The sequence below is a fragment of the Plecotus auritus genome, assembly GCF_963455305.1.
Source record: "Plecotus auritus genome assembly, chromosome: 11".
Classification (NCBI taxonomy): domain Eukaryota; kingdom Metazoa; phylum Chordata; class Mammalia; order Chiroptera; family Vespertilionidae; genus Plecotus; species Plecotus auritus.
Genome location: NC_137777.1, coordinates 13,565,446 through 13,590,574, shown reverse-complemented (window position 1 = coordinate 13,590,574; position 25,129 = coordinate 13,565,446). Strand labels below are relative to the sequence as shown.

The 25,129-nt window shown below is 42.8% G+C and overlaps 1 protein-coding gene across 2 annotated transcripts in view; it reads left to right on the top strand.

Moving 5' to 3' along the window:
- The window catches only part of SNX31 (sorting nexin 31), a gene marked incomplete at both ends in the record, with an annotated part of 51,204 nt that extends 38,051 nt beyond the window's left edge, over positions 1-13,153 (top strand). The window contains 4 exons of one of the 2 annotated variants that reach the window (XM_080647255.1): positions 485-598; positions 2,774-2,851; positions 9,702-9,758; positions 13,032-13,153. In XM_080647255.1, the coding sequence (XP_080503381.1) occupies positions 485-598; positions 2,774-2,851; positions 9,702-9,758; positions 13,032-13,127 (345 nt within the window). The remainder of the gene's footprint in view (positions 1-484; positions 599-2,773; positions 2,852-9,701; positions 9,759-13,031) is intronic. The other variant, XM_080647256.1, reaches the window with a different exon arrangement.
- Between the last annotated feature and the right edge of the window lie 11,976 nt (positions 13,154-25,129).

Below are 25,129 nucleotides of genomic sequence, written 5' to 3'. Positions count from 1 at the left end.
GGATTTATTGGAGGGATATGGGAACCCACTGACTTAGAGGAAAGGTTGAAACAGAGGCTCAGGAAAGTCAGGAACCACAGGAGCTCAGGGTTTCTGGGGATTCTTCATCAGGACCTCCTCCTTGGGTCTCTGCTGTGGAACTAAGTGAGGGGCACAGAGAGTATTTGTTCAAGTGGTCTGAGTTTGGGTCATGTGATACCCTTCAGGGAGGCAGCGTTCCCTGGTGATCCTATCTACAGAGCCACAGTGGATGAGAGGTGGCTTTCCCAAGGGAATATGAGACTCCATCACCAGGAGAAAGAAGGATGGATGCTGTAGAGCAAAAATCAGGGAGAATAATAACTAATAACAAATGAGGTTGTACCAGGCTTTCAGGATCTGCCCTCGCCTGCTTCTCTAAGCCTCCTCTCTCACCCCCACATGCCTTGCAGCCTGTGCCACTTAAACTTCTATCAAATATCACAAAATGTCTTTTCCTCCGTAGGGGACTCTGCTGGATATGGATGGGCCCCAGCGAACCCTCAACCAGAACCTGGAGCTCCGATTCCAGTACAGCGAGGATAGTCGCTGGCAGTGGTTTGTCCTTTACACCAAACAGGTGAGTTCTCGGGGAGGCGCGTGAAACGTGTGCTGAGATGCCCTCTTGCGCACTGGGGTGGACACAGCACATCACCCTAAGCCTTGCTAATTACCAGAGCATGCTGTGCACTCTCTCTTAGGGCTGTAGCACTTTTTTTTTTTTTTTTTTTAAATTTTGTTTTCTTTTGCTAGTCACCACAGCCTTTGTATCCATTAGAAATGAATTGAGTTGCCAGAGGTGGGGAACCTTTTTCCTGCCACAGGCCACACAAAATGATCAACTTAAAAATTAGCCTGCTATATTTGGTTAAACATCTAATTCACTCACCTCTAATGCCTTGGCAGGGCCAGACGGCCTGCAGACCAGGCGTGCCTCGCCCCTGACTAACAGTGCCTTAAAGCAGGGGTCAGTGAGCTTTTTCTCAAAGGGCCATATGGTAAATATTTTAGGTTTTTGAGGTTCCTTTGGTCTCTGTTGCAACTACTCAAAAATATGAAACATTCTTAGGGAAAAGATAGGGTGTTTGCTGAGGCAAGATTTGCAGTCACTTGGAGAGACAGAGATTTTGGTAGGGAAACCACCCTTCCTCCCCTAGAATGCTAAGTGCAATAGTTAAATATTTGTATGGTCTTTTAATCTAGGCTGTAGCAAATGAGCTTAAACCACCACAGAGAGGGGTGACAAACATTTAAAGGACTCCTAGCGAGGTCTTCCTTCCTTCGGAGTGTGGGTTTATTGATGTGCACCTAGGGACTGCTTTTGCAAAAGGCAGGAACGTGGCTTGTGTGCCTTACCTGTAACCAACTACAAATGAGGGTTTCGGTTCAAATCCCCTTTAGGTCCTTAAACAAAAGCTCAGTCCCTTGATATGTAACAAACCTCCTTATCTGGTGTATAGCAGAGTCCTAACCTACATATCTATGTACATTGTATAGTAACATGGAATCAGTCCGGACCTGTGGGACTCCATGAAGCATCCTTCCTGGCTGCATCGGCTCAGGGGGTGTTGTTGAGCTATTCCACACCCTGATTTTGTGTAGGTTACATATGTGCACAGATAAACAGGGTTAGTCCTTATCAAAACCAGGAGTGGTTTTCTTATTAGTGGCAGTGTCTTTCTTCCCTCTTCCCACATTTCTCTCCCTTTAAAATTAAATGAATTCCCATCATGCTCCACAGTCCTGCAAGACTCTGGGTTGTTCCCTCTAAGTAGCCCCCTCTCCTAAGTATTTCTATGAACTATTCTCCCAGAGTTTTCTACAGGGGTGCTACCCTAACCTGAGTTTTCTTTCTCTTTCCTCCTCTCTATCATTCCCCCTCCCCCCGCCCCCCGCCAACACACACCCCAAGTAAAGTGATCATCCTTGAGCACGAAGTTATACTAAGGTCCTATAACCTCAAGCTTGGGGCTTCACTTGTCTCAAACCTTGGTAAGGCCAAAAGAAAAGAGAGCAAGCAGAGAACTGAGAGCAGGACAAGAGAGAAAAAAGATCAGTGGGAATGGAGCAAGTGGGAAAATCACAGGGAACCTTGCATTTGGCAAATGGGGGTGAAGAGCCTGTAACCAGGAAACCCCGGCTTTTGTGCAACACGATATGTAACGTGTGTCTTGGACTAATCATGATAAGCCAATAGCAAAGCCCCGGGTGATATTGGGGACAGCTGTCAGTGTTGAAAGTGAATAATGAAAGATACCAGAAAAATAAGAAAGGGAAGAAAAACAACTAATTTTTTTTAGTTCAGTAAAAGCCATAAGGTGTTAATGTAATCTTTCAAAGAGACAGGTTGCTATTTATGCCTCCTCCTATGCATACAGTTAACTATAAGATCACCCAACTTCAGGTCATTTGGTTACAATAAAAAGTAGTTTTTATTATTTGTTGATTGTAAAAACATGAAATGCTTACAAAGTAATGGGAAAAATGGGATGTGAGGGGTAAGTTTTAAGAGGGAAAATGATTAGTAATGAGATCCTGGCCTTTTAAAATATGCACTCTAAATATATCCACATATTGAGAAAATGTTTTGTTACTTGTTAATTACATCTTATGCAAATTCATGGAAGTTAAGAAAGAAATATAAATTCGTACTATTGAAGGACAGAGCTCAAAATCTGCCTCGTGGTGTGAGGAGAGAAGGAAGAGGAGAAAGATCTCTTTCACTGAGAGACTCCTTTCTTTCTGGGTTTCTTAGGCTTTTTTGCTGAGTAGCTGCTTGAAAAAAATGATCTCAGAAAAGATGGTAAAGCTAGCTGCGGAGAATCCCGAAATGGTAAGTGCTCTGATCTGGGTGTATTTTTCACTTTAAGTTCCAACCATCTGCTGATACTAAACAAGGCTGATCAACTCCCTGGGCCTGGAGAGAGGACTCTGCCTTCTGGCTGGCTCATGTTTTAGCATTCAAGCCCTCTTCCCAAGAAGAATCATTCTTGGGTTGCTGAGAACTCTCTAACCCGCTACACCAGGGGTGGGGAACCTTTTTTTTCAGCCAAGGGCCATTTGGATATTTATAACATCATTCACGGGCCATACAAAATTATCCACTTAAAAATGAGCCTGCTATATTTGGTCAAACACTTAATGAACTCACCGCTAATGCCTTGGCAGGGCCAGACCAAATGATTTGATGGCTCTTATGGAGGCCGGACATTCCCCATCCCTGTTCTACGCTGAACCCTTGTATTTCTGCCCTCTCCATAAAAGCTACATGATTAAGTCAGGGTCTTGAGAGGTCTATAACCCGGCAGCAATGATCCTAAACGAGCTCTACAGTTTTGTCCCTAGAAAGAACCCCAGCCTCCCGACACTTCCACTGCCCCAAGCTCAAAGGCCTGCAGCCGTCGGGAGAAGACATCAAGTAAACAAGCTCTCGAGCCCATCGTATTTCTCAATGTGAACTTAAACTTTGTTTTGCAAGTTTATTAAAGGCCTGACATCTCATTGCAAGGGTTGGTGGCTGGCTGTACTGAGAGAGAGTTACTTTTCTACTTGCTTTGTCACATTATGAGATAAGGATGCCCCTAATAAGACAGGATAGTTTGATTTTTTTTTTAAGTGTTCATAAATACCAATGCCTGGTTGACATTTTTAAACAAAAGAAAATTCTTTTGCAGGATATTACCCCGACCTTTAAAAATATAACAGAGAGCATTTGGAAATGTTTTCTAATGTTTTCATTTCAATGTAGTCCTTTATAAGAGCGTGGGTGACACCTTCAGTTTAATCTTGCTCCTTCTTGACTGAAGATTTTTTTCTAAGAAAATAGTTTCATTTTGCCTTTATTTCTCTTTCAGAACTGAAAATGTTTTCCCAGGGAAAATAAAATGTACTTGCCTATTGGTGTTTAAACAATTCAAAATGTACTAGAGTAGCAAAGCAAAGGAATGAAAGAATCAAGGATGCTCTTTTTCAAAGAGTAATAAAATCGAGCCCTTTAGGCTCCAATTATTATGTATGTAAAAAGGAGAAGAAGAAAGAGAAAAGTAATTAGCTGAAGGAGTCCCATTAAAAGGGACAAGTGCCCTCAAGTGTAGTTGCATAAAATATAAGCTACTTGATGCCAAGGAAATACTTGTACAATGACTAGCTGAAGAGTTTGCTCAATAATAGGAGAAGGTAGTCATCTATTTAAAGTTTTCAAGAAAAGCAACCACACTAACTACATTCCTTAGAGCTGCACACAAATGGAACTGTACAATTTATCCCTATGGCTGATGGCAAAATCAGCATATCAGTATTTATATTGCTTTATCCAAATACTCAAGTTTTATTTCCACAGACTTTTTCTTTTTATTTCTTATTTTTGTTCTTAAAAAGACAGGTTAAGACCCTTCCTCTTGAAAATTGGGTTTTCAAGAGGATGTTGTAGGGGTAGTCCACATTTCAATCTGGAATGTCAGCTACAAATCTCTGGGAAGAACGGGACCCTGGTGGGGAAAAATCAGATTAGCTGTTTGAACTTCAACTGACTCTGGGCCTCCTCTCCAAGTACAATTGATGAGAACAAGTCATGTTGTGGCTTAAAGGAGCTGTATAAATGTATGACTGCTGGGTGGAGTGGGGACATGATGGAGGGCGGCAAACTGAGGTGGGGGGAAGTGAGGGACAGCTATAATATTGTCAGCAATAAAAAATAAATAAAAAACAATAAATGTATGGCTGTGAAATTCACTTCCACATAAAGTGTAAACTGATGCATATCACCTAAAGAAGGTTCATATAGAGTAGGATACAGAGGCCTCTATTTTGCAAGGCAGAATAGATTCCAAGATTTTTAAAAAATCCTCACCCCAGGATATGTTTTTATTGATTGGAAAGAGAGAGGGAGAAGAGGGGAAGAGATAGAGAGAGACATGGATGTGAGAAAGAAACATCAATCGGTTGCCACCCATACGCGCCCCAACGGGGGATCAAACTGGAAACCCAAGTATGTGCCCTGAAGGGGAATGGAACCAAAACCTTTTTGGTGGCAATAAACGAGGCAGGCCAGGCAAGTTTGACATGCTTGGGATGCTCTAACCAACTGAGCCACCTGGGCAGGGTGATTCCAAGAGTCTGATAATCATGAAGAATCTGGGGAGGGAGAGATAAACTGAGGAAACTATAACCAAATGAGCCTGTAAGTAAAGCAGATGGTCCCTGGATGCATATTAAACAGTACTGTTTTATCCAGTAAGAAGAAAGGAGAAAAGAAGAAATTTAGTGCCAACTTAAAGTTAATTGGCTTAGTTAGCTTTAGGCAGTGCTTTCAAAGGTAGGTTTGAAACATTTATGAAGAGATCATTAAAATTTGAAGTCCAACAAATGTGCTAAAGAAAAAATGGAAGTAGTCAATAATATAAAAGTCATGTTAAACTCTTAAAGGCAATATTAACTGCAAACCAGAAGGAATAAAAAATGCAATTACACTAATGCCTAAAGAAATTTTGTTAATATTTGCACTTTTAGCTAGAACAGAATTACAAGGATTATTTTATTTGAAAATAGAGTATATTAGGAATAGATTTGGCTACATATCTCACACACACACACACACACACACACACACACACACACACACACACACACCAAACAAGTATCATTAGCAAAAGAAAAGTTTGTTTCTCTCTCATCCAAAAGAGACTCAGAGGTAGGCAGTCCAGGCTGATTTTGTGGCTCCATGATTTCACCAGAGACCTTTCTGCTCTGCCGTCTTCAGTGGCTTTCACCTCATGCTCAAGATGGCTGCTTGAGCGCCAGTCATTACCTCCACATTCTAGGCAACAAGTCTGAGGAAAGTGTGAAACAGGACCCATCTCTTCTCTTTAAGACTTCATCTTAGAAGCCCCCCACAAAATTCTGCTTACAGCTCATTGGCCAAGAGTTAGACACACCACAGGCCTACACCTAGGTGCAAGGGAGCTGGGTTATTTAGTTATTTTGTAGAGTATGTTGTTGTTTCTCAAAATAAATTCAGGTGTTATTACTATCAACAAAAGGTCACTGTCACAAATCAAATGCCAACAGGAATTCCCAACCTGGGGTGCAGATAGAGGAGGAAGTTTATGTCGATGAACAGTTTGCAAACTAAGGAAATGCAGGTTCCTGTGGAAACTGAAAGTGCTCTCCACCAAAGCAAAGGGGAGGCCAGTCCTGGTCCCTGTTGGTTCATTTTTATGCAAATGAGGGATCTAAATTTGCACAGTGTGATTGGTCCAAATAGCACTGTTCTGATTGGCCAGAACTGTACATACAGATTGGTTATTATGGAGCCTCTGATCGGTTGTTAAAGATGCAAATGAGGATATAGCGGCACAGCTCCAATTGGACAGGGCAGGTCTCAGCTCATTGCTCAAAATATGATTCCAGGAACTCCTTTGTAAACGTAGGCTCAGACTGCAGAAAATGCAGTGCAGGAGGAGACTTGGCGGCTCAGTCTGTGGCTTTTCCCTAATGTGCAGTATGTGTGTTAGCTTCTGTAAACAATGACTCCTAGACTCTGATTGTGAATGTGAGCTCAATTAATCGCAAGGAGTCCTTCTCAGCAGATATATTCCTTCTGAATCCCACATTACTAAGAAAGAAGGACAAAATGGATAATGGAGTAAGCTACCAGCAAATATAAAATGTATGATGCCCTAACTGGTTTGGCTCAGTGGATAGAGCGTAGGCCTGCGGACTGAAAGGTCCCAGGTTCGATTCTGGTCAAGGGCATGTACCTTGGTTGTGGGTACATCCCCAGTAGGGGGTGTGCAGGAGGCAGCTGATTGATGTTTCTCTCTCATCGATGTTTCTAACTCTCTATCCCTCTCCCTTCCTCTCTGTAAAAAATCAATGAAATGTATTAAAAACAAACTTTATAAAATGTATGAAAGACACCGAGAAAAGGAAACATGTATTTTTTGCAGTAGATGTGTTCTTAAGGAGTTTCTCAATTTGGTATATTGAACCATAATCTGAATACATGAGCGGTATCAGGAATACACTGATGAATAATTTTCTGAATTAAAAAAAAAGGCCCGGCTGGCATTGCTCTGTGGTTGGTTGAGCATCAACCTATGAACCAGGAGGTCCCAGTTCAATTCCCGACCAGGGCACATGCTTGGGTGCGAGCTCGATCCCCAGTGTGGGGCGTGCAGGAGGCAGCCAATCAATGATTCTCTCTCATCATTGATGTTTCTATCTCTCTCTCCCTCTCTGAAATCAATAAAAATATATTTTAAAAAAAGAAATAAAAAACATTGCCCTGGCCAATGTATCCCCGTTGTTTGGAGCCTCATCCTATACACCCACGAAAGGTAGCTGGTTCGATTCCTGGTCGAACACATACCTGAGTTATGGGTTAAATCCCCAGTCGTGGCCCGGGTGGCAGGCAGCCGATGGATGTTTCTCTCACATGGATGTTCCTCTCTATCTCTCCCTTTCTCTCTCTAAAATCAACTTTTAAAAATATCCCGAAAAACATTTTATGTTTGTAATAATCCATACTTAAATTGTTTTATTAGTTTGTTCACTTTAAAGTGCGTCTGACTCTCTAAATTGGTTTTCTGAGAAATGGCAGAGAATAAGATGGCCTTCTGCTTCCTGCTTGCCTCATACTTCTCACCCCCTCCCAAACTACCATCACATCTATACTATTTTCCTCTGCACTTCTCTTTCATCTTGGGTAAGATCAGACCATGTGAAAGGCTGCCGGGCTCAGAGCTGGGTGCTTTGAAGTGTGTTCCTGGCAGGTGGTGAGGAGGGAACGCACCAGGGGCAGGGCTGTCTGATGTCGCAGCTATGCCAGCCTTTGAACTGCTCGTCCAGTTCAGAAAACATAAGTACAGACATGTTGCAGTGGTCATGAGAAGGGGCTGAACATACAGAGGACAAAGTTTTAGAGAGCCAGTGGGAATAATGATGCGGGAGTAAGTGGTTAGATTGTTTATAGAAACTACTCTGTTGATGAAGGAGAAAGTGCAGGAATACTGCCTTATGAAAAAGAATTAGCTTTCCTCCCAACTTTATTCCTTCTAGGATGTAAGATATTTAAAGCCTTATTGAAATAAGGAAATAGATTATATCAGAAATCGCTTAACATCTGTAGTAGGTTTTATTTTATTTATTGTTACCTAGGGACGGGGAGGGGAATGAGACTAGGAGAGAGAACAATTCTGAGTTTCCCCCCAACTCTAGTTCTTTGCACAAGATTATTTACAAGCTATGATGTAATGTTGTAAAAGAATAATAATCATAATAGTAATACACATACAACATCAGAGCATTAACTTCTCATTACTGAAACTTAATAACTGATTTTTTTAAATTGCTGAAATAGGCCTCAAATATATGAACTTTCTATTAGCAATACTAATCTTAAGTCCTATGCATATTTCAAAGCAATATATTTTCTAACAAAATTAAGTTAACCATAGTTAACAAATAATGTTCTTTTGTGGTGTCAATGTTATTTATCCCACTTAATTGGAAATGCCCTGCTCTATACTCTCATGAATAATAAGCAATAACAAACAACTTAATTAAATCACCCCTCATTCTATCCTTTCTGAATGCCTGTGTATGCCATGCAGTGGTTAGAAACTGAGGATTTAGCATCAGGGAGTTTATTTGTTGGAGGAGAAAGGCAATTAGTAAAGAGACATTTGCAGTTACAGAGTGATGAGCTGAGACATGCACATCATTGTTTCACAGCAATTCTCTTCTTTTCTTGTGAGCCTAAGAACTCTTTCTCCCAAACCCTGGCTATGCCAGACAGTCTCTTTACCCTCCCAGGTTCATTCTTCCCTCTCTTCCAACCTCTCCATGCCCTGGAGACTGACCTTTGTGTACTGTGACCTTGCCCTCTGATCTCCGACCTTGGGTCATGCTCACCACTGGGGAAACCCAGAAAAGTGAGATTGGGGGATTTATTTCTCCACTCTGTCCCTGCTGGGTCTCCGCCGCTGGCACAGCCCTGTACAAGGGTCACGCTCCTGTGGGGGGGCCTCTCCTCCCTGCTACTCCCCTTCCAGTACCACCTGCTCTCGTCCCTTCAGGCCTAGAGGGGGGAAGAATCACCCCCACACCCTAGTCCCCGGGGACTCCAATATCCCTTCATTGATTCACTTTAATCCTTCCCACACCTCCACTAAATAGTTCCTTTTGAAAACTCTCCTCAATCACCCCAAGAGGGCGCCACCTGTATTCTGCTCGGACCCTGACTGTTACATTGAGTTCACCTTATGAACATAAGATTCAAGTGTCTTAAACTTCATTTTGATTCTTCCCTTGGCTAATGGTGCCTTTTGATTAATCAGAAGCCCTTTTGGCTTTGATTCAGCATATGGATTGGAGCTCTGTGAAATATTTCAGGATTAGAAGTTCAGTTTATTTTAGGTGAAGACCCTTTAGAATCTGTGTTAAGCCACAATGTCCATAAGCAACTACCAATGTTAAACATTAAGCTTCACTTTACTCAATTACTGTATTGCTTAGACACTTGCAAATAAAGGGGGAATTTGCATATAACAAGTAGGTGTGCCTGGCAGCCTTCGGGGCCTTTAAGAGGATTATTGTGGAAGGGGGAATGTGCTAGTTAAATAGGTTATTTGTGTGCTTGCTTCTCCAGGCTGCACTGACCAACATTTTCCTAATCTCTTTAGCAGATTGAAGTTCCGGAACAAGGCAAAAGTAAAAAATACCACATTCAACAAAGCCAGGTCTGTGAGTAAAATTATGTAACTGATACATTATCATTTTGATAAATCTGCCATTTCCCCCCTTTAAATAACCAAAGTCATTCTACTTTTAATAAGAAGCCAGAATTCTCCTTTCCAGAAGCTCTTCCATGTAGGTTAGGCCAAGAAGTATAGCCTATTTATTGTTGGCGACCGCTGCTCCAAAGGTTTCCTTAAACCAGCAGTCGCCAACCTTTCAGACCTCACGGACCACCAGTGGTCTACGGACCACCAGTTGGCGACCGCTGGATTAACGCAGTCATCCTCACCACCATCTTGCAAATCAGAGAGGTTAAATGGCTTGCCCCAGGTTGCACAGTAATCAGTGGTGGAAGGAAGCAGGCATCTGACTCCAGAGCTGTGCCCGTAACTACTTATGCTAACTCTTTCTTTCTAAGTTCAAATCCTGGAGTAGATGAATGAAATAAAGGTGACCTCTTAGTAGCATTTGAATGGAATTTATTATTGGTCCAGCTCCTGTCACAAGGTCTGCTGTGTATATAAAAAATATTTAGTATAGCTTGGCCGGCTTGGCTCAGTGGTTGAATGTCAACCTATGAACCAGGAGGTCACAGTTGGACTCACATGCCCAATTGCAGGCTCGATCCCCAGTGGGGGGCGTGCAGGAGGCAGCCAATCAATTATTCAATTATTCTCTCTCATCATTGATGTTTCTATCTCTCCCTCTCCTTTCCTCACTGAAATCAATAAAAAGATATTTTTAAAAATACTTAGTATATAGGGATGGTATTTATAAGTATATAAGGTCCTTTCTTGAGTGAATAAGCCCAGAAAATTTAAAACAGATGAAATGCAAAGCTTTCTCTTTTATCATAACTAGAGGCCTGGTGCACAAATTTGTGCACGGATGGGGTCCCTTGACCTGGCCAGTGATCCGGGCTGATCAGGGCTTCTCTCCCAGTCCCAATCGGGGCTGGCCAGAGGGGAGTTGTGGGGAGGGGGTGTAGGGGCCACAGAGGTTGGCCAGCTGGCGGGGGGGGGGGAGGGGCCACAGGAGGTTGGCTATGGGAGCACACTGACCACCAGGGGGAAGCTCCTGTGTTGAGCGTCTGCCCCCTGGTGGTCAGTGCACGTCATAGCGACTGGTTGACCAGTCGTTCAGGTCGTTCCAGTCTTTCAGTCATAACAGTCGCTTAGGCTTTTACATATAGAGATTTCTGGCTGCTTAGACCAGAGACATGAGCTGAGAACTCCACCACTTACTGTGTGCCTCCAGGCAAAAAAAAAAAAAAAATGCGTATAGGGGCTCCAGAGGTACTTACTAAAGTGAAGACTCCTGGGCCTCACCCCAAAAGATTGATGCAGTAGATCTGGGGTAGGGGCCCTGTATCAGAGTGAATAAGCACTTCAGTGGGAAATGCTGCACCAAGCTTCAGTTCCTTTAACTGAAGAATGTACGGGGTAATCCATTTCAGCACCATAGTAACAGTGTAGAGCCGTGGTTCTCAGCCTTGGCTGCACATTGGAATCACCAGGGGGTACGTAAAAACCAATGATGGCTGGCTGGGGCCTGGCAGCAGAATTTTTAAAAGTTCGCAGATGGTCTAATGTACAGCCAGGACTGGAACCATCGCTCTAGAAGAGTGGTTCTCCAAGTGTGGTCCCTGGACCAGGGGCATCAGCATCCCTTGGGAATTTAGTAGAAATTCAAATTCTCAGGCCCCACACCTGCTAGATCCGAAACCCTGGGCCTGGGGACCAGCAACCTGAGTTTAGCAAACCCTGCAATTCAGTCTGACACGTTCAGATTTGAGAGCCACTGTCCTAGAACAACAGGCAGCTCTGCACACAGCACAACTGCGATCAACATGGACGCTAATTCCGTTATCCTCTCAGATGAACAGCAGTGCCAACAGGCAAGCCTCCTTCACGCTCTGGGCAGGGCCAGCATGGGGCAGGGGGCCTGGTGTCCCACCATACTGAATTCCAACGTATTTTAGCAAACCTTTCTCTTTTCTTCTCCATTGTTATTATTCATTTATTTGTAAATTTTTATTAAAGTATAGTTGGCATACAATAGTATATTACTCTCAGGACTATAGCATAGTGATTAGACACTTATATGCCTCATAGCAAACCTTTCTGTAGAGCTTATTCTGAGCCAGGCACTGTTATAATTACTTTCCATATATAATCTATTTAGTCATCGTAACAGCCCAGATACTCTTATTATTATCCTTAGTTTTTAAAAATTGATTGATTGATTTTAGAGAGGGGGGAGGGAAGGAGAGAGAAAGAGAGAAAGATTTGTTGTTCCACTTATTTATGCATTCATTGGGTGATTGTTTTTTTAAAAAATACATTTTATTGATTTTTTACAGAGAGGAAGGGAGAAGGAGAGAGGGTTAGAAACATCGATGAGAGAGAAACATCATTCAGTTGCCTCCTGCACACCCCCTACTGGGGATGTGCCCACAACCAAGGTACATGCCCTTGACCGGAATGGAACCTGGGACCCTTGAGTCCACAGGCCGATGCTCTATCCACTGAGCCAAACCGGTTAGGGCTCATTGGTTGATTCTTGTATGTGCTCTGACCAGGGATCAAACCTGCAACTTTGGCATATTGGATGATGCTCTAACCAACTGAGCTCCTGGCCAGGGCTTATTATCCTTGGCTTATAGCTGAGGGAACTGAAAACACACAGAAAGGTTAAGTAACTTGCCCAAGGCCACACAGTTGGTAAATGATGGAGCCCATGTTCAAACCCAACGTCCAAACCCAAGTTTACTCCTTTAACCACTTGGCCTCATAGAAAACAAATTTCAGCTGATCTGCCATTGAGGTGCCAGTGTTTATTTCACTGGGGCCAAAGTGTATTCCCCATGGCCCCTGTCTTTGAGATGTCATAAATATTGAAGGCTGATTTCTCACTCACTAACGGTTTATAGCAATCAGAACCTCTTAAAATGTATAGTAAAGATTTGGGGTGAAGTTAAAAGTTGAAAGTCACATGGCTCTAAGGGAGGGGAAAAAGACAAGAGAGGCAGATTCAAGTGTTTCCTGGAGACATCCCAGTGCCTGGGGTTGGTCTGGAAAGGGCTACCTCTGCATACCAGCAGGGGGCGCTCTCAGCCATAAGTGTAGCTTCTGAAACATTTTAGAATAACCATTGCTTAAACAGATGTTAATTTTCCGTTGCCTTTTAAATATGAGAATCCTTGACTTTGTTATTGTTGTTATGGAAGTTATTTCCTCCCATATATATTTCTGACCTCTCTGTTTACTTCACAGCAGAAAGACTATTCTAGTTTTCTACCAAGAACAAGCAAGATTAAGGTAGCTGAAGGTGACTGTGTTTCGGGGACCACAGAGGAAGAAGGTCTTTGAAGAGAAAGTCTCACCTTTTAAAATGTCCTCTTAGGCTGTGTTGACAGTGCTTAAGCGTTGAAAGTGAGCTTCCTACCATCAATAAAAGAAATTTGACCCCTTCCTATTTTTGTGACATTAAGATGGACCCTCTTCATCAAGACTACTTCAGAACTTTGATAAACTCAAGATGAAAAAGAAATGTGAGCCAAAGCTATCCTGTTTGTTTTAATGACTCATAAATGACAAGTGACAAATCCAAATCAATTAGTAAGAAGCTTGTTCTTTCCTCCGTTCCCCTAAAATAGATGTTTACCTGGCTCCGTGACGTCCTTTATATGTTCTGACACGACACGAATGAAAGGCTCAGCAAGAGCACTATAAACTAGAAACGCATTTGGAATTAAGTTCTGAAGATGACTCATCAGCTGAGGAAACGGTGGCTCTAAGAAATGCAATCATGGAAAAAGAAATTTGGACTTTACTGCTGTGTCCACAGCAGCAGAGCAAGGAGGGGAGGAAATACTGATTTATTTCCTTACGTAATTCTGAGCCTACTACTGTGGATGTACTCAAAGTATTACAGAGTTCTCCATTTCTCCACTCTTGCCATTGTATTCTGCCCTTAGAATACTGAATTCAGTTCAGTGGTCATCATGCTATTTTGATTATTTTTATTTTGGAAAACAGTGGGTATCAGTATCAGATACCTTGTAAGTCTCTTAGCTTTACAAATACGTATACCTATTCACTAGATTTTTCCTTATCCACTTTCAGTTTATGATGATAATTAATGTAATACATATGAATTATGACCACAATAAGGGAGAAGGACAGAAGAATCTATGAAATGTAATTAGATGAAGTGTCATAATCTGATGTTCTTTTCTAACTCGGTTGTGTAACTTAATTATGCAATAAATATGAAATATATTCCAGTGAATATAAAATTTACTGATGGAAATTCTCCAAATAATAATTTTGAAATATAGAATCTATTAAAGCCCACAGTATTTACAAAGCAATGCCTCTAGCCATAACTTCTAGTACCATAAAGTTTTATATTTCTGTTTTAGACTTAGTAGGAAATTTTGGCAGGGGGCATCGTAAACACCCCACATCATCCGTGGTAAGTGTATTACGGGGTTAGAATGCATTTTTAGATGAAAATGGAAACTTATCTACCATTTGGCTAACTTAAAAATAGTTGAAGCCTGTTCCTTCTTTTTTTAAAAAAAAAAAAATTCTTTATTGATTTCAGAGAGGAAGGGAGAAGGAGAGAGAGAAACATCAATGATGAGAGAGAATCATTGATCGGCTGCCTCCTGCACATCCCCTACTGGGGACTGAGCCCGCAACCCAGGCATGTGCCTTTGGCCGGAATTGAACCTGGGACCCTTCAGTCCACAGGCTGACGCTCTATTCACTGAGCCAAGCAAACACCTACTCTGTGTAAGGGACTATTGTAGACACTAGGAATGTAAAGAAAAATTGTATGGGGGGGGGTGAGGAGACGCATATATTAGGTTGAATTATATGCACTTGCTATTGTGGAGGTAAAAAATAGTTGAATGTTGTCAATTTGTTATGTTTCAACTTGACACATAAGAGTGAGGAACCCCAGGCAGCACGAAGTAGGGGTCCAATATGGAGCGGGCCTGTGTGTGAAGGGAATTTGGGGGCGGTCAAGAAAGCCCAAGGGGAACAGGGACTTTGAAGGAAGAGCGGAGCCAAGTGGAGGCAGAGGTGGGGCATACACAGGAAGGGAAAAGGTAGACACCAGTGGGAGAATGAGCCGCTCCGTGCTAGCAAAGTTTTAGGTTCAGGGAGCAGTTGGGAGATAATGCTAAGAGGAAGAGGAATCAGTGTGCATGCACGAATGCAGCAGCCTCATCACATAAGTCAAGCAGTTTATCCCTTATTTGAGGGTGGCAAACACAGAAGCATTGTATTTGTTAAATTTTTTTAACACATAGAGATTATCATCAATATATATCAGAATATGAGAAGAAAATACAAGTAATGAAGGGCATTCACAGTATATTCTGTGAAGAATAAAGGAACTGGGATAGTAGAAAACAATTCAAAATTTACTTTGCAAAATGGCCCGTTCCTTAACCGTTCTGTGAGAGAAGGGCCGTTGGCGTCTTTCGGGATTACTGGGCCTATTTTCACCTGGTTGGCGGGTTGGAATCACTTCTGGGCCAACACATATCATTATTGGTTAAAAAGTCTGAACGCCAACGGCCATAGTGGCTTTCCCCGCTGCAGGCCCTGGGAGAAGACGCCCATCACCCCTCCCGGCGAGGACCTCAGTCTTCAGGTGGTATTGCTGGGGCGTGACCTTCCCAACAGCACGGAAGACATCAGGCAGTGCATGACCTTTATAAAGGTAGGCAACTCTGGCCCCAGCCCATTTGGCTCAGTGGGTAGAGCATCCACCTGCGGACCAAAGAGTCCCAGGTTCCATTCTGGTCAAGGGCACATACCTTGATTGCAGGCTCCTCTCCGGCTCGGGTCCTGGTCCTGGCGCGTGCAGGAGGTAACCAATCGATGTGTTTCTCTCACACCAATGTTTTTCTCTGTCTTTCCCTCTCTCTCCCACTCTCCCTAAAAATCAATGGGAAGATATCCTCAGTGGAAAAATAATTTAACAACAAAAAATTAAAATCCTATTTAATAAAGATGTAATATGCAAATGGTCGTTATGCCATGAAGCGTAACAACCGACTGCATAACCACCAGATCACGGATCAGCAGGAGGGTGGGGCAGCGAGCTACAAGCGGGTGGAGGAGAGATACAGGAGGGGACAGGGCAGCAAGCTATGAAGCGGGGGTGGGGGGGCGGAGGGAGCTACAGGAGGGTGGGGCAGTGGGTGGAGAGCTACTGGAGGGCGGCAGCGAGCTACTGGAGAGCTACTGGTGCACGCATTCATGCGCAGGGCTACTAGTAGTAATAATAAAAAGGTAGGTAATTCTTGAAATCCTTCAAGTCACTTAAGGGGTGTGGCATGGCTTGGGAAATTACCAGTATATCCTTAAGTCTATAGATTCACTCCTCATTCTCCCTGCAAAATGGTCCCCAGCCAGCCAGATTTTCTCCGGATATATTTACATGCACCAGTATCACTTCTCTCACATCTTCCAGACATGCATCTTTGTTTCTACTGCTGCTCATACTCCTAAAATAAACTGCACAAGCTCTCGGCCCATAGACAAACACACTTGAGTTTGAAAATTTCACAAGAATCATAACGAAAATAAAGGGCAGAGCTGATTAAACTGTGGTGAGGCCCTAGGCCTGAGCTCTTTGGGTCCTGTGGCAGGAAGCACATGCAGGCTTTGTCTGAGGATCTGACATGCTCACCAAAGCTAGGTCAGTATGCAGTAAGCTTATGGCTTGCACACATCCCCACACGGATGATGGGGGAGAAAATTTTATGTGAAATATCTAAGTTAGAAATCACCTTAATTTCACCCTCAAAGTAAATTTGAGAAGAGCTAAGCAGTCTTAATTTGTGGAAAACCAAATAGGTTCCAAGCCTTGGTGAGAAAATAGTGGCCAAATTGATCCTAAAATACAAAACAAAACAAAACTCAGCAAAGGAGACCACTCTGCTTTTCTGGATGCTTCTCCGTCATCCCTCCTCCTGCAGTGTGTGGTCAGTGGTCCACCGGGCTGCTGAGGACTCTGAATGGTGGGAAATGGAATGAAAAGAACTTCTCTCCTTTATTATACTAGTCTCAATCCTATCATCAGTGATCCCAGAAAAAAAAAAGTTAAGAAATTAGGTGTAATTTTTAAAATATGTTTTTATTGATTTCAGAGAGAGGGAAAGAGATAGAAACATCAATGATGAGAGAGAATCATTAACTGGCTTCCTCCTGAACACCCCCAACAACCTGGGCATGTGCCCTGACTGGGAATCGAACCAGTAACCTCCTGGTTCATGGGTTTGACACTTAACCACTGAGCCACACCAGTGGGGCAGAAGTTAGGTGTATTTTGATGGCTCTCATCACCCCAAGATAAGATGTGCTGAGTTAACTTACAAAAAGTATGGGACGGGTAACTGATAATCCCTTATAAAATGGCTTTTAATCCTTATATTTGTAGTCCCCCCTGCCCCCCCCCACACTTTATTTTTTTTCTGTGTTAATGTTTTATTGTTCAGTTGTTTGGGTGTCCCTCACTAACCCCCCTGGCTGGCATTTCAGGTATTCTCTGATCTGCCCCATATACTGGTATCACAAAGCATTTTCATGCCCATTACATCATTCGATGTTTACAGTACCCTCATATGAGTCAGAGGAGGAGGTACTATCTTCATTATATAGATAAACTAGAGGCCCGGTGCATGAAATTCGTGCACAGAGGGCGAGGGTCCCCTCAGTCCAGCCTTCACTCTCTCCAATCTGGGACATCCCTCTCATAATCCTGGACTGCTAGCTCCTAATCACTCACCTGCCTGCCTGCCTGGCCACCCCTTACTGCCCTCCCTGCCAGCCTGGTCGCCCCCAACTGCCCCCCCTGCCGGCCTGGTCGCCCCACGCAGCCTGCTTGTTCAGTCATTTGGTCATCCCTCACCCCCTGCTGGCCTGGTCGTAGGCAGCCGTCTTGTGAGGGCGTGAGGGTTAATTTGCATATTACCTCTTTATTATGTAGGATTATTTTTTATTTTTATTTTTTTAAATTGGGAAAGCTTTTATTTTTTAAATATTTTTTATTGTTTAAAATATTACATATATTAGTACATATATCTCCTTTTTTTCCCCATTGACCTTCCCCCAGCCTCCCCTACCCCCTGTCGCATGCCCTCATCCCCCCCCCCCCCCCCGCAGTGTCTTGCGTCCATTGGTGTGCTTATATGCATGCATACAAGTCCTTTGGTTGATCTATTTCCCTCCCGCCCCAACACTCCCCAGCCTTCCCACTGTAATTTGACAGTCTGTTCAGTGATTTACTGCCTCTGTATCTATCTTTTTGTTCATCAGGTTATAATGTTCTTTATTTTCCATAAATGAGTGAGATCATGTGGTATTTTTCTTTCATTGCCTGGCTTATTTCACTTAACATAATGCTCTTTAGGTCCATCCATGCTGCTGCAAATGGTGAGAATTCCTTCTTTTTTATAGCAGCATAGTATTCCATTGTGTAGATGTACCATAGTTTTCTAACCCACTCATCTGCTGATGGGCATTTAGGCTGTTTCCAAATCTTAGCTATGGTGAATTGTGCTGCTATGAACATAGGGGTGCATATATCCTTTCTGATTGGTGTTTCTAGTTTCTTGGGATATAATCCTAGAAGTGGGATTACTGGGTCAAATGGGAGCTCCATTTTTAGTTTTTTGAGGAAACTCCATACTGTTCTCCACAGTGGCTGCACCAGTCTGCATTCCCACCAGCAGTGCATGAGGGTTCCTTTTTCTCCGCATCCTTGCCAGCACTTGTCGTTTGTTGATTTGTTGATGGTTGCCATTCTGATAGGTGTGAGATGGTACCACATTGTCGTTTTGATTTGCATCTCTCGGATAATTAGTGACTTTGAGCATGTTTTCGTATGTCTCTTGGACTTCCTTCTGTCTTCTTTCAAAAAGATTCTATTTAGGTCCGTTGCCCATTTTTTTATTGGATCATTTATCTTCCTTTTATTAAGTTGTATAAGTTCCCTGTAGATGTTGGAGATTAAACCTTTATCAGTGATAACATTTGCAAATATGTTCTCCCATACAGTGGGCTTTCTTGTTGTTTTGTTGATGGTTTCTTTTGCTGTGCAAAAGCTTTTTATTTTGATGTAGTCCCATTTATTTATTTTCTCTTTAGCTTCCATTGCCCTAGGAGTGGTATCGGTGAAGAAATTGCTTCGGCATATGTCTGAGATTTCTCTGCCTGTGGATTCCTCTAGTATTTTTATGGTTTCCCATCTTACGTTTAAGTCCTGTATCCATTTTGAGTTAATTTTTGTGTATGGTGTAAGTTGGTGGTCTAGTTTCATTTTTTTTTGCATGTATCTGTCCAATTTTCCCAACACCATTTACTGAAGAGACTGTCTTGACTCCATTGTATGTTCATGCCTCCTTTGTCAAATATTAATTGAGCGTAGTGATTTGGCTCGATATCTGGATTCACTATTCTATTCCATTGATCTATATGTCTGTTCTTGTGCCAGTACCAGGCTGTTTTGAGAACAGTGGCTTTGTAGAACAGCTTGAAATCTGGTATTGAGATCCCACCTACTTTGTTCTTCTTTCTCAGGATTGCTGTGGCTATTCGGGGTCTTTTTTTTATTCCAGATGAATTTTTGGAGAGTTCTTTCTACGTCTGTGAAATATGCCATTGGTATTTTATAGGGGAGTGCATTGAATCTATAGATTGCTTTGGATAGTATGGACATTTTAATGATGTTGATTCTACCAATCCATGAACATGGTATGTTCTTCCATCTGTTTACGTCTTCCTCTATCTCTTTTTTCAGTGTCCTGTAGTTTTCCGCGTATAGGTCTTTTACCTCCTTAGTTAGGTTTATTCCTAGGTATCTTAATTTTTTTGGTGCGATGGTAAATGGGATTGCTTTTTAAGTCTCTCTTTCTATAAGTTCTCTATTGGTGTATAGAAATGCCATAGATTTCTTGGCGTTAATTTTGTATCCTGCTACATTGCCGAATTCATTTATTAAGTCTATTAGTTTTTTGATGGAGTCTTTCAGGGTTTTTTATGTACAATATTATGTCATCTGCAAATAAGGACAGCTTTACTTCTTCATTTCCAATTTTAAATCTTTATTGTTAAAGTATTACATATCACACACTTTATTGAGGTTTAATTGCACTTGGCATATAAATTACTTTATAATAGTTTTTTGTTGTGTTCTTTGTTATTGTTGTTGTTGTATTCTTAAGAAGTAAGTCATTTGTATAATGATTTTTCTGGCAAGAAAAACTAGAGCTTTAGGAAAAGTACATGGTGAACTTGGGTCTTTGGAGCCCTACCTAGCCCAGGTCCTTTCCTGTAGGGCCGTCTTTAGCTCACCATATGGGCCTTGCTTGTGTAATATCTTGGAAGAGGTTAGACATTCAGTTGATTTAAAGGCACCGACACTAGGGCTTTTGCACCGTTGTTGCGCTGAATGTGGTTTCTCTCCTGAAAAATGTGGAACACAGAGTTGGCTGTGTTTCCTAATGGGATTTCCATCTGTCCCCATGAGCACACACTGCGATGCAGCAGTTGTCTGGGGTGGAGACGCCGGAGCAGCAGGCTGAAAATGGTACGTGTGAGTTGGCTTTGCTGTGCACATGCGCACTCTGATTCTCACTGGGAAGGGGGCCCTGCAGAATTTCTGGGGCGCCCCAGTCCTTTGGAATAGGGTCTAAGGAAGAGATGCAGAGGAAGAGATGATGCAAATCTGCTGTTTCTGGGTCCCAGTCAAGGGAAGTGCAGAAATTGATTTTAAGCAGAACAAAAATGAGGAGTAAAACGAGTGAAATGGCAGTTATTTAACATAAATGTTGCAAAAGGCAACCACTTGGAGACAAATTCTAATCAAAACTCAGTTAACTATAGAGCTGATTTCCAGACTTTGCTCCACAATAGCTGGTGGACGGAGGTGGTGGTGGTGGTGGGGGGGGGGGGTTCCCTCAGCCCAGCCTGCACCATGGTGGAGCATCATGCTTTCAGGAGGCACCAGGCCAACAAGTCCACCTCCTATTCAGAAGGAAAGCAGATCCATAGCCCAGCCCCTGGATAGCACCAGGTTACGGAAGAAAATAAGAAGATTGTATTTCAGAGTTTATTTTCTTGTATCAACTGAATACCGCATGATAGTGGTTAAACCCAAGATTCTTGCAGGTAACTGGATTTCCATCAATTATGTATATAAGTATTGCTAGTCTTTTGCAATTAACGATGGGTTGTTTCCCCTCTTTCTTACCTCATCTCCTCTTTTCCCTTCGTTAAAATTAAAGCTGGTGACATGTAGTCTGGGGGTCACAGTGAAGATGGGCTGAGACCTCAGACAGCGAATTAACTGTAGAAAAGTCCTAAAACCTTACAGCCCTATTGCAAGCTCCCTTACCTTGGACTTGAAAAAAAAAATCCTACTGGGTTATTGACAAAACAAACAAACAGACAAAAAACAAAACTAAAAGCAACTGACTCCATTTTTTTTTTTCCAATGTGCCTTGTAAGCTTGGAAGATAGACTGTAAAATACACTTCTCAGGTTTTTCAAGAAACATGATCATTTGTAAGTCTTTTCTCATTCTGTTTGCCTTAAAACAAATGCACAGACTGAGAGCAATTTGCATTACTTACTCCTCCACCCCCATAAAAATGTAAAAAAATGTCTGTACTTGTTGGTCGGGAGTGTTAGGTTCAAAAGTTGGATTAGTCCAGTGTATTTGCAGACAATAGTTTCAGAGTGGCATAGCCTTGGCCTTTATCTTGACTTAGGCATCACAGTTTTGTAAAGGCTTCCCTGCCTGAACCCAGCCTCTCACTAGTCACCTTTAAAGGCTTTGCGAAGCAACGTGTTTGCTTCAAACTTTGCAAAAAGTATCCCTTTACTAATGATCAGTTACTTAACTTTTAGAATGGAAGGTTAATTGGGGCTAGTCAACATTTTGTCTAATATACGTGTGAAAATCCGTGCTGTTCTGGCGTAAGTGGACAAGTGCAGAGAAAAACAACAAATGGGTGTTGCAGTGAGGATCCAAGCTCTTTTCTTCTTTCCAGGGACCCAGCTGTTATCTTGGTAACTCCACAAACGCAAGGCGATCTAAGATGCCTATTTTACTAGAGGCCCAGCGCGCGATTGAAATCACGAGAGGAGGCACCCCGCCGGGGGCTGGGACCCGCGCCTGATTCACAGTGTCCCCCAGCCCCCCTGCCTGTGTTCGCTCCGGGGCCTTGAGCTGCTGCACCTGCACGCGCAACCTCCGCCTGTCTGGTCGTGACCCGTAACAGAGTCCCGGCCTAATTTGCTTATTACCCCCTCCCCTCTCTCTCTCTCGATATAGATATAGATATAGATATAGATATAGATATAGATATAGATATAGATATAGATATAGATATAGATATAGATATAGATATATAGATTAACAAAGAGAGAGGGTTTTTGCTTGAATACTTAATTCCTAGTTGTGCTGGTTGCTGGAGGAAAATATGATTCTCTAAGTCTAAGTCTTCAAAGTTTCCCCTTAGTTTTGCAGATACAAAGCTGGCACACATACACACTTCATCCTCCCCGCCAACCCCCACCCCCTACCCTCAGTGGTTTAATTGTTTGAACTGTTGGAGAACTGAAATGAATCTAACTCTGGTGCAGATAAACATATGCCACTTGTCTCATACCCTGAGACTTACTCATTTAATGGTTCTGCCTTGAGATCCCACCGCCTTCGGAAACACCTGATTCACACTAGTTCCGTGTGAGATGGGGCACCCGCTGAAAACACTTTTCGGAGCATGTCTCCCTCTGATGGTCATTCGTTAGTACTACCAAAAAACCAAAATGCCTTCGGGGCTGTAGCTAGAGCTTAACAAGAAGTGCCCCTTCCTTCGTTTTTTAAAAAACACCTCCCCATTCCAACACAGGTCTTTTATGCAGCGACAACTGGTTACACTGACATGATTGCTAGATCATTCTGAGTCTCTTCCGATGAGCATTTCATTATGTTTTTGAAAGTCTTTTCTGCATTTTCGGAAAATATAATCCAAGATAGCCAAAATCCTTCTTTTCCTTACGCACAAGAAAACCGCCTAAAAGAAAATCCTACCCCAAGCAAATGCTGTCATCCATCCATCCACCCATCCATCCACCCATTTACTTGTATCTAATAGAGTGATCCTGAACCCTGGCTGTGCACCAGAATTCCGAGAAGCTTTGAAAAATACAGATACTGGGCTGTTTTGTGCTTTCAAACAATTCTGACTTGGTCTTGTCTAGGCCTGGGCCTTGGTGTTTTTAAGGTCCTGTGTTGCTTGGAATGTGCTGCCAGAGTTGAGAACTACTCATCACCTACTGCGTGCCATTCATTGTGGGTAAGAGCTAAGGATTTAATGGCCGGGATACAGCTGCGCTGCACTGACCCTCTGACATCACCCTTCCCCAGGCCACACAGCTTGCCCCCTCTGTCTGGAACATTTCCCTTGTCCATTGCATAATTAACTCCTCATCCTTTGCATCTCAGATGTATTCCTTCCTCGGAGACATTGCTGCCCTTCCATTTAAATTAGGTCCCATACTTTGGAATATTCTTTACCTTCCTAGCATCTCTTCTCTTTTCCTCCATAGCACTCGTCCCAGGTGTAATTACAGGTATTCCTTCCCACTGGGACTCTCACAATCAGAACTCAGCACCAACTAGATTTTGTAATGAGGAAGGAGAGGCAGATTTACCTGAAGGGAATGGAGTTGAAGTTTCAGGGTCCCTGTGGTGGGCTGAAGAACACCCCCTCCAAGATGTCCGTGTCCTAATCCCCCAGAGCCAGTAACTGTGTTATCTTGCACGATAAAAAGGACTTTGCAGATGTGATTAAGTTAAAGTCCTTGAGATGGAGATAATATTCTGGATTATCCAGGTGTGTCCGATAGAACCCCAGGGGTACTTACAAGGAGGCAGGAGGGTCAAAATAGGGGAAGATGCAAAGCCAGAAGCAGAGGTCAGAGAGAAAGTGCTGCGCTGCTGGTTTTGAAGACGGAGGAAGGCGTCCTGTGCCAGGGAGTGTGGGCAGCCTCTAGGAGCTGGAGAAGGCAAGGACATGCCCCCCCCCCCCCCCCCCCGCCCTCCAGAGCTTCCGGGAGGAGTGCAGTGCTGCCTACACTTTGGTTTTATCCCAGTGAGACTCCTTGGGACTTCTGACCTCCTGAACTGTCAGAGAATCAATTGGTGTTGTTTTCAGTCTTTAAGTTTGTGGTGGTTTGTGACAGTGACAGGAGGGAACTAGTACAGCCTCCCTTATGCAAGCCCCTTCCAAGAGCCTGACAGGGGCCTGGGAGTTTGTTCACAGGGCCCAATGAAATTGCAAAATTACAATTTTTTACTGCAGTTGATGAAGGTGGCTGTCTCTTCACTCAGACTTCTCAAAGACTCTCCTCTCCTTTGGTGGAGTAGCGTGGAGTAGCTGCAGACATTCTGGGGCTCTGGCTGAGCATAAATGCAGTTGGGGATACTTTGGTTTTCGGTTAGTGGGATAAGATTCTGTGGTTTGTGGTCGCTTCCACGAGGTGCTAACTTATTGCTGGGGTGTGGAAGTGGCTTCCATAAATAGTCCTTACGGCCCATCCCATCCTGCTAAAGTCCCCAGGTGTGGTGATATGAAGGAGTCACAAACTATGTGTAGCATGCAATTCATTCCCTTAGTCTCATCAAGGAAAAAAGCTGTCTGCATAGTCCCTACATTTTTCAGATCAAACAAAAACAGTACTTCATGAAGAAGGAGAGGAGAGATACATTTAAACAGAAGTAGTGAATAGACTCTCAGATTGTTTAATAGACCAATTAATGAAGAAGAGTGAATTGTTTGAACATTTTGGGAAAAGACTGAAATTCTTGGCTGATTTGACAAAATTAACAGGCATCAATGAAAATATTATAAACTTAACACACAATTGCAAGGATGCCCATGACAAATTGATTTATAAGTGTCATCAATCAGAAGAATAATATTTGTGATTAGTCACTCACTGCACAAGAACACGTGGAATGCCCTGAAATCTTATACTTCTTACACGAAAGGAATTTGATAGAGGTTTTCTCAAATTTGACAATAATCCTAAAGAGTTACATGACATTTTCAAGAACAAACTGTTAGACTGAATAACAGTCCTTGAATGGGTGGGCATGAGGGTGGCACGGGTGGGCAAGTATGCCAGAATCCAGGGGAGGGATGACCGATGTGCAGAGGGAAGTCTTCTTGGCGGTAGGACTTGTTTTCAGCAAATGAACTCCCCTCCCCCAGTCTCCCCATTTTTAGTTTCGGCTGTACACATGTGTGTTGCATTTAGTCTGGAAGTCCTAA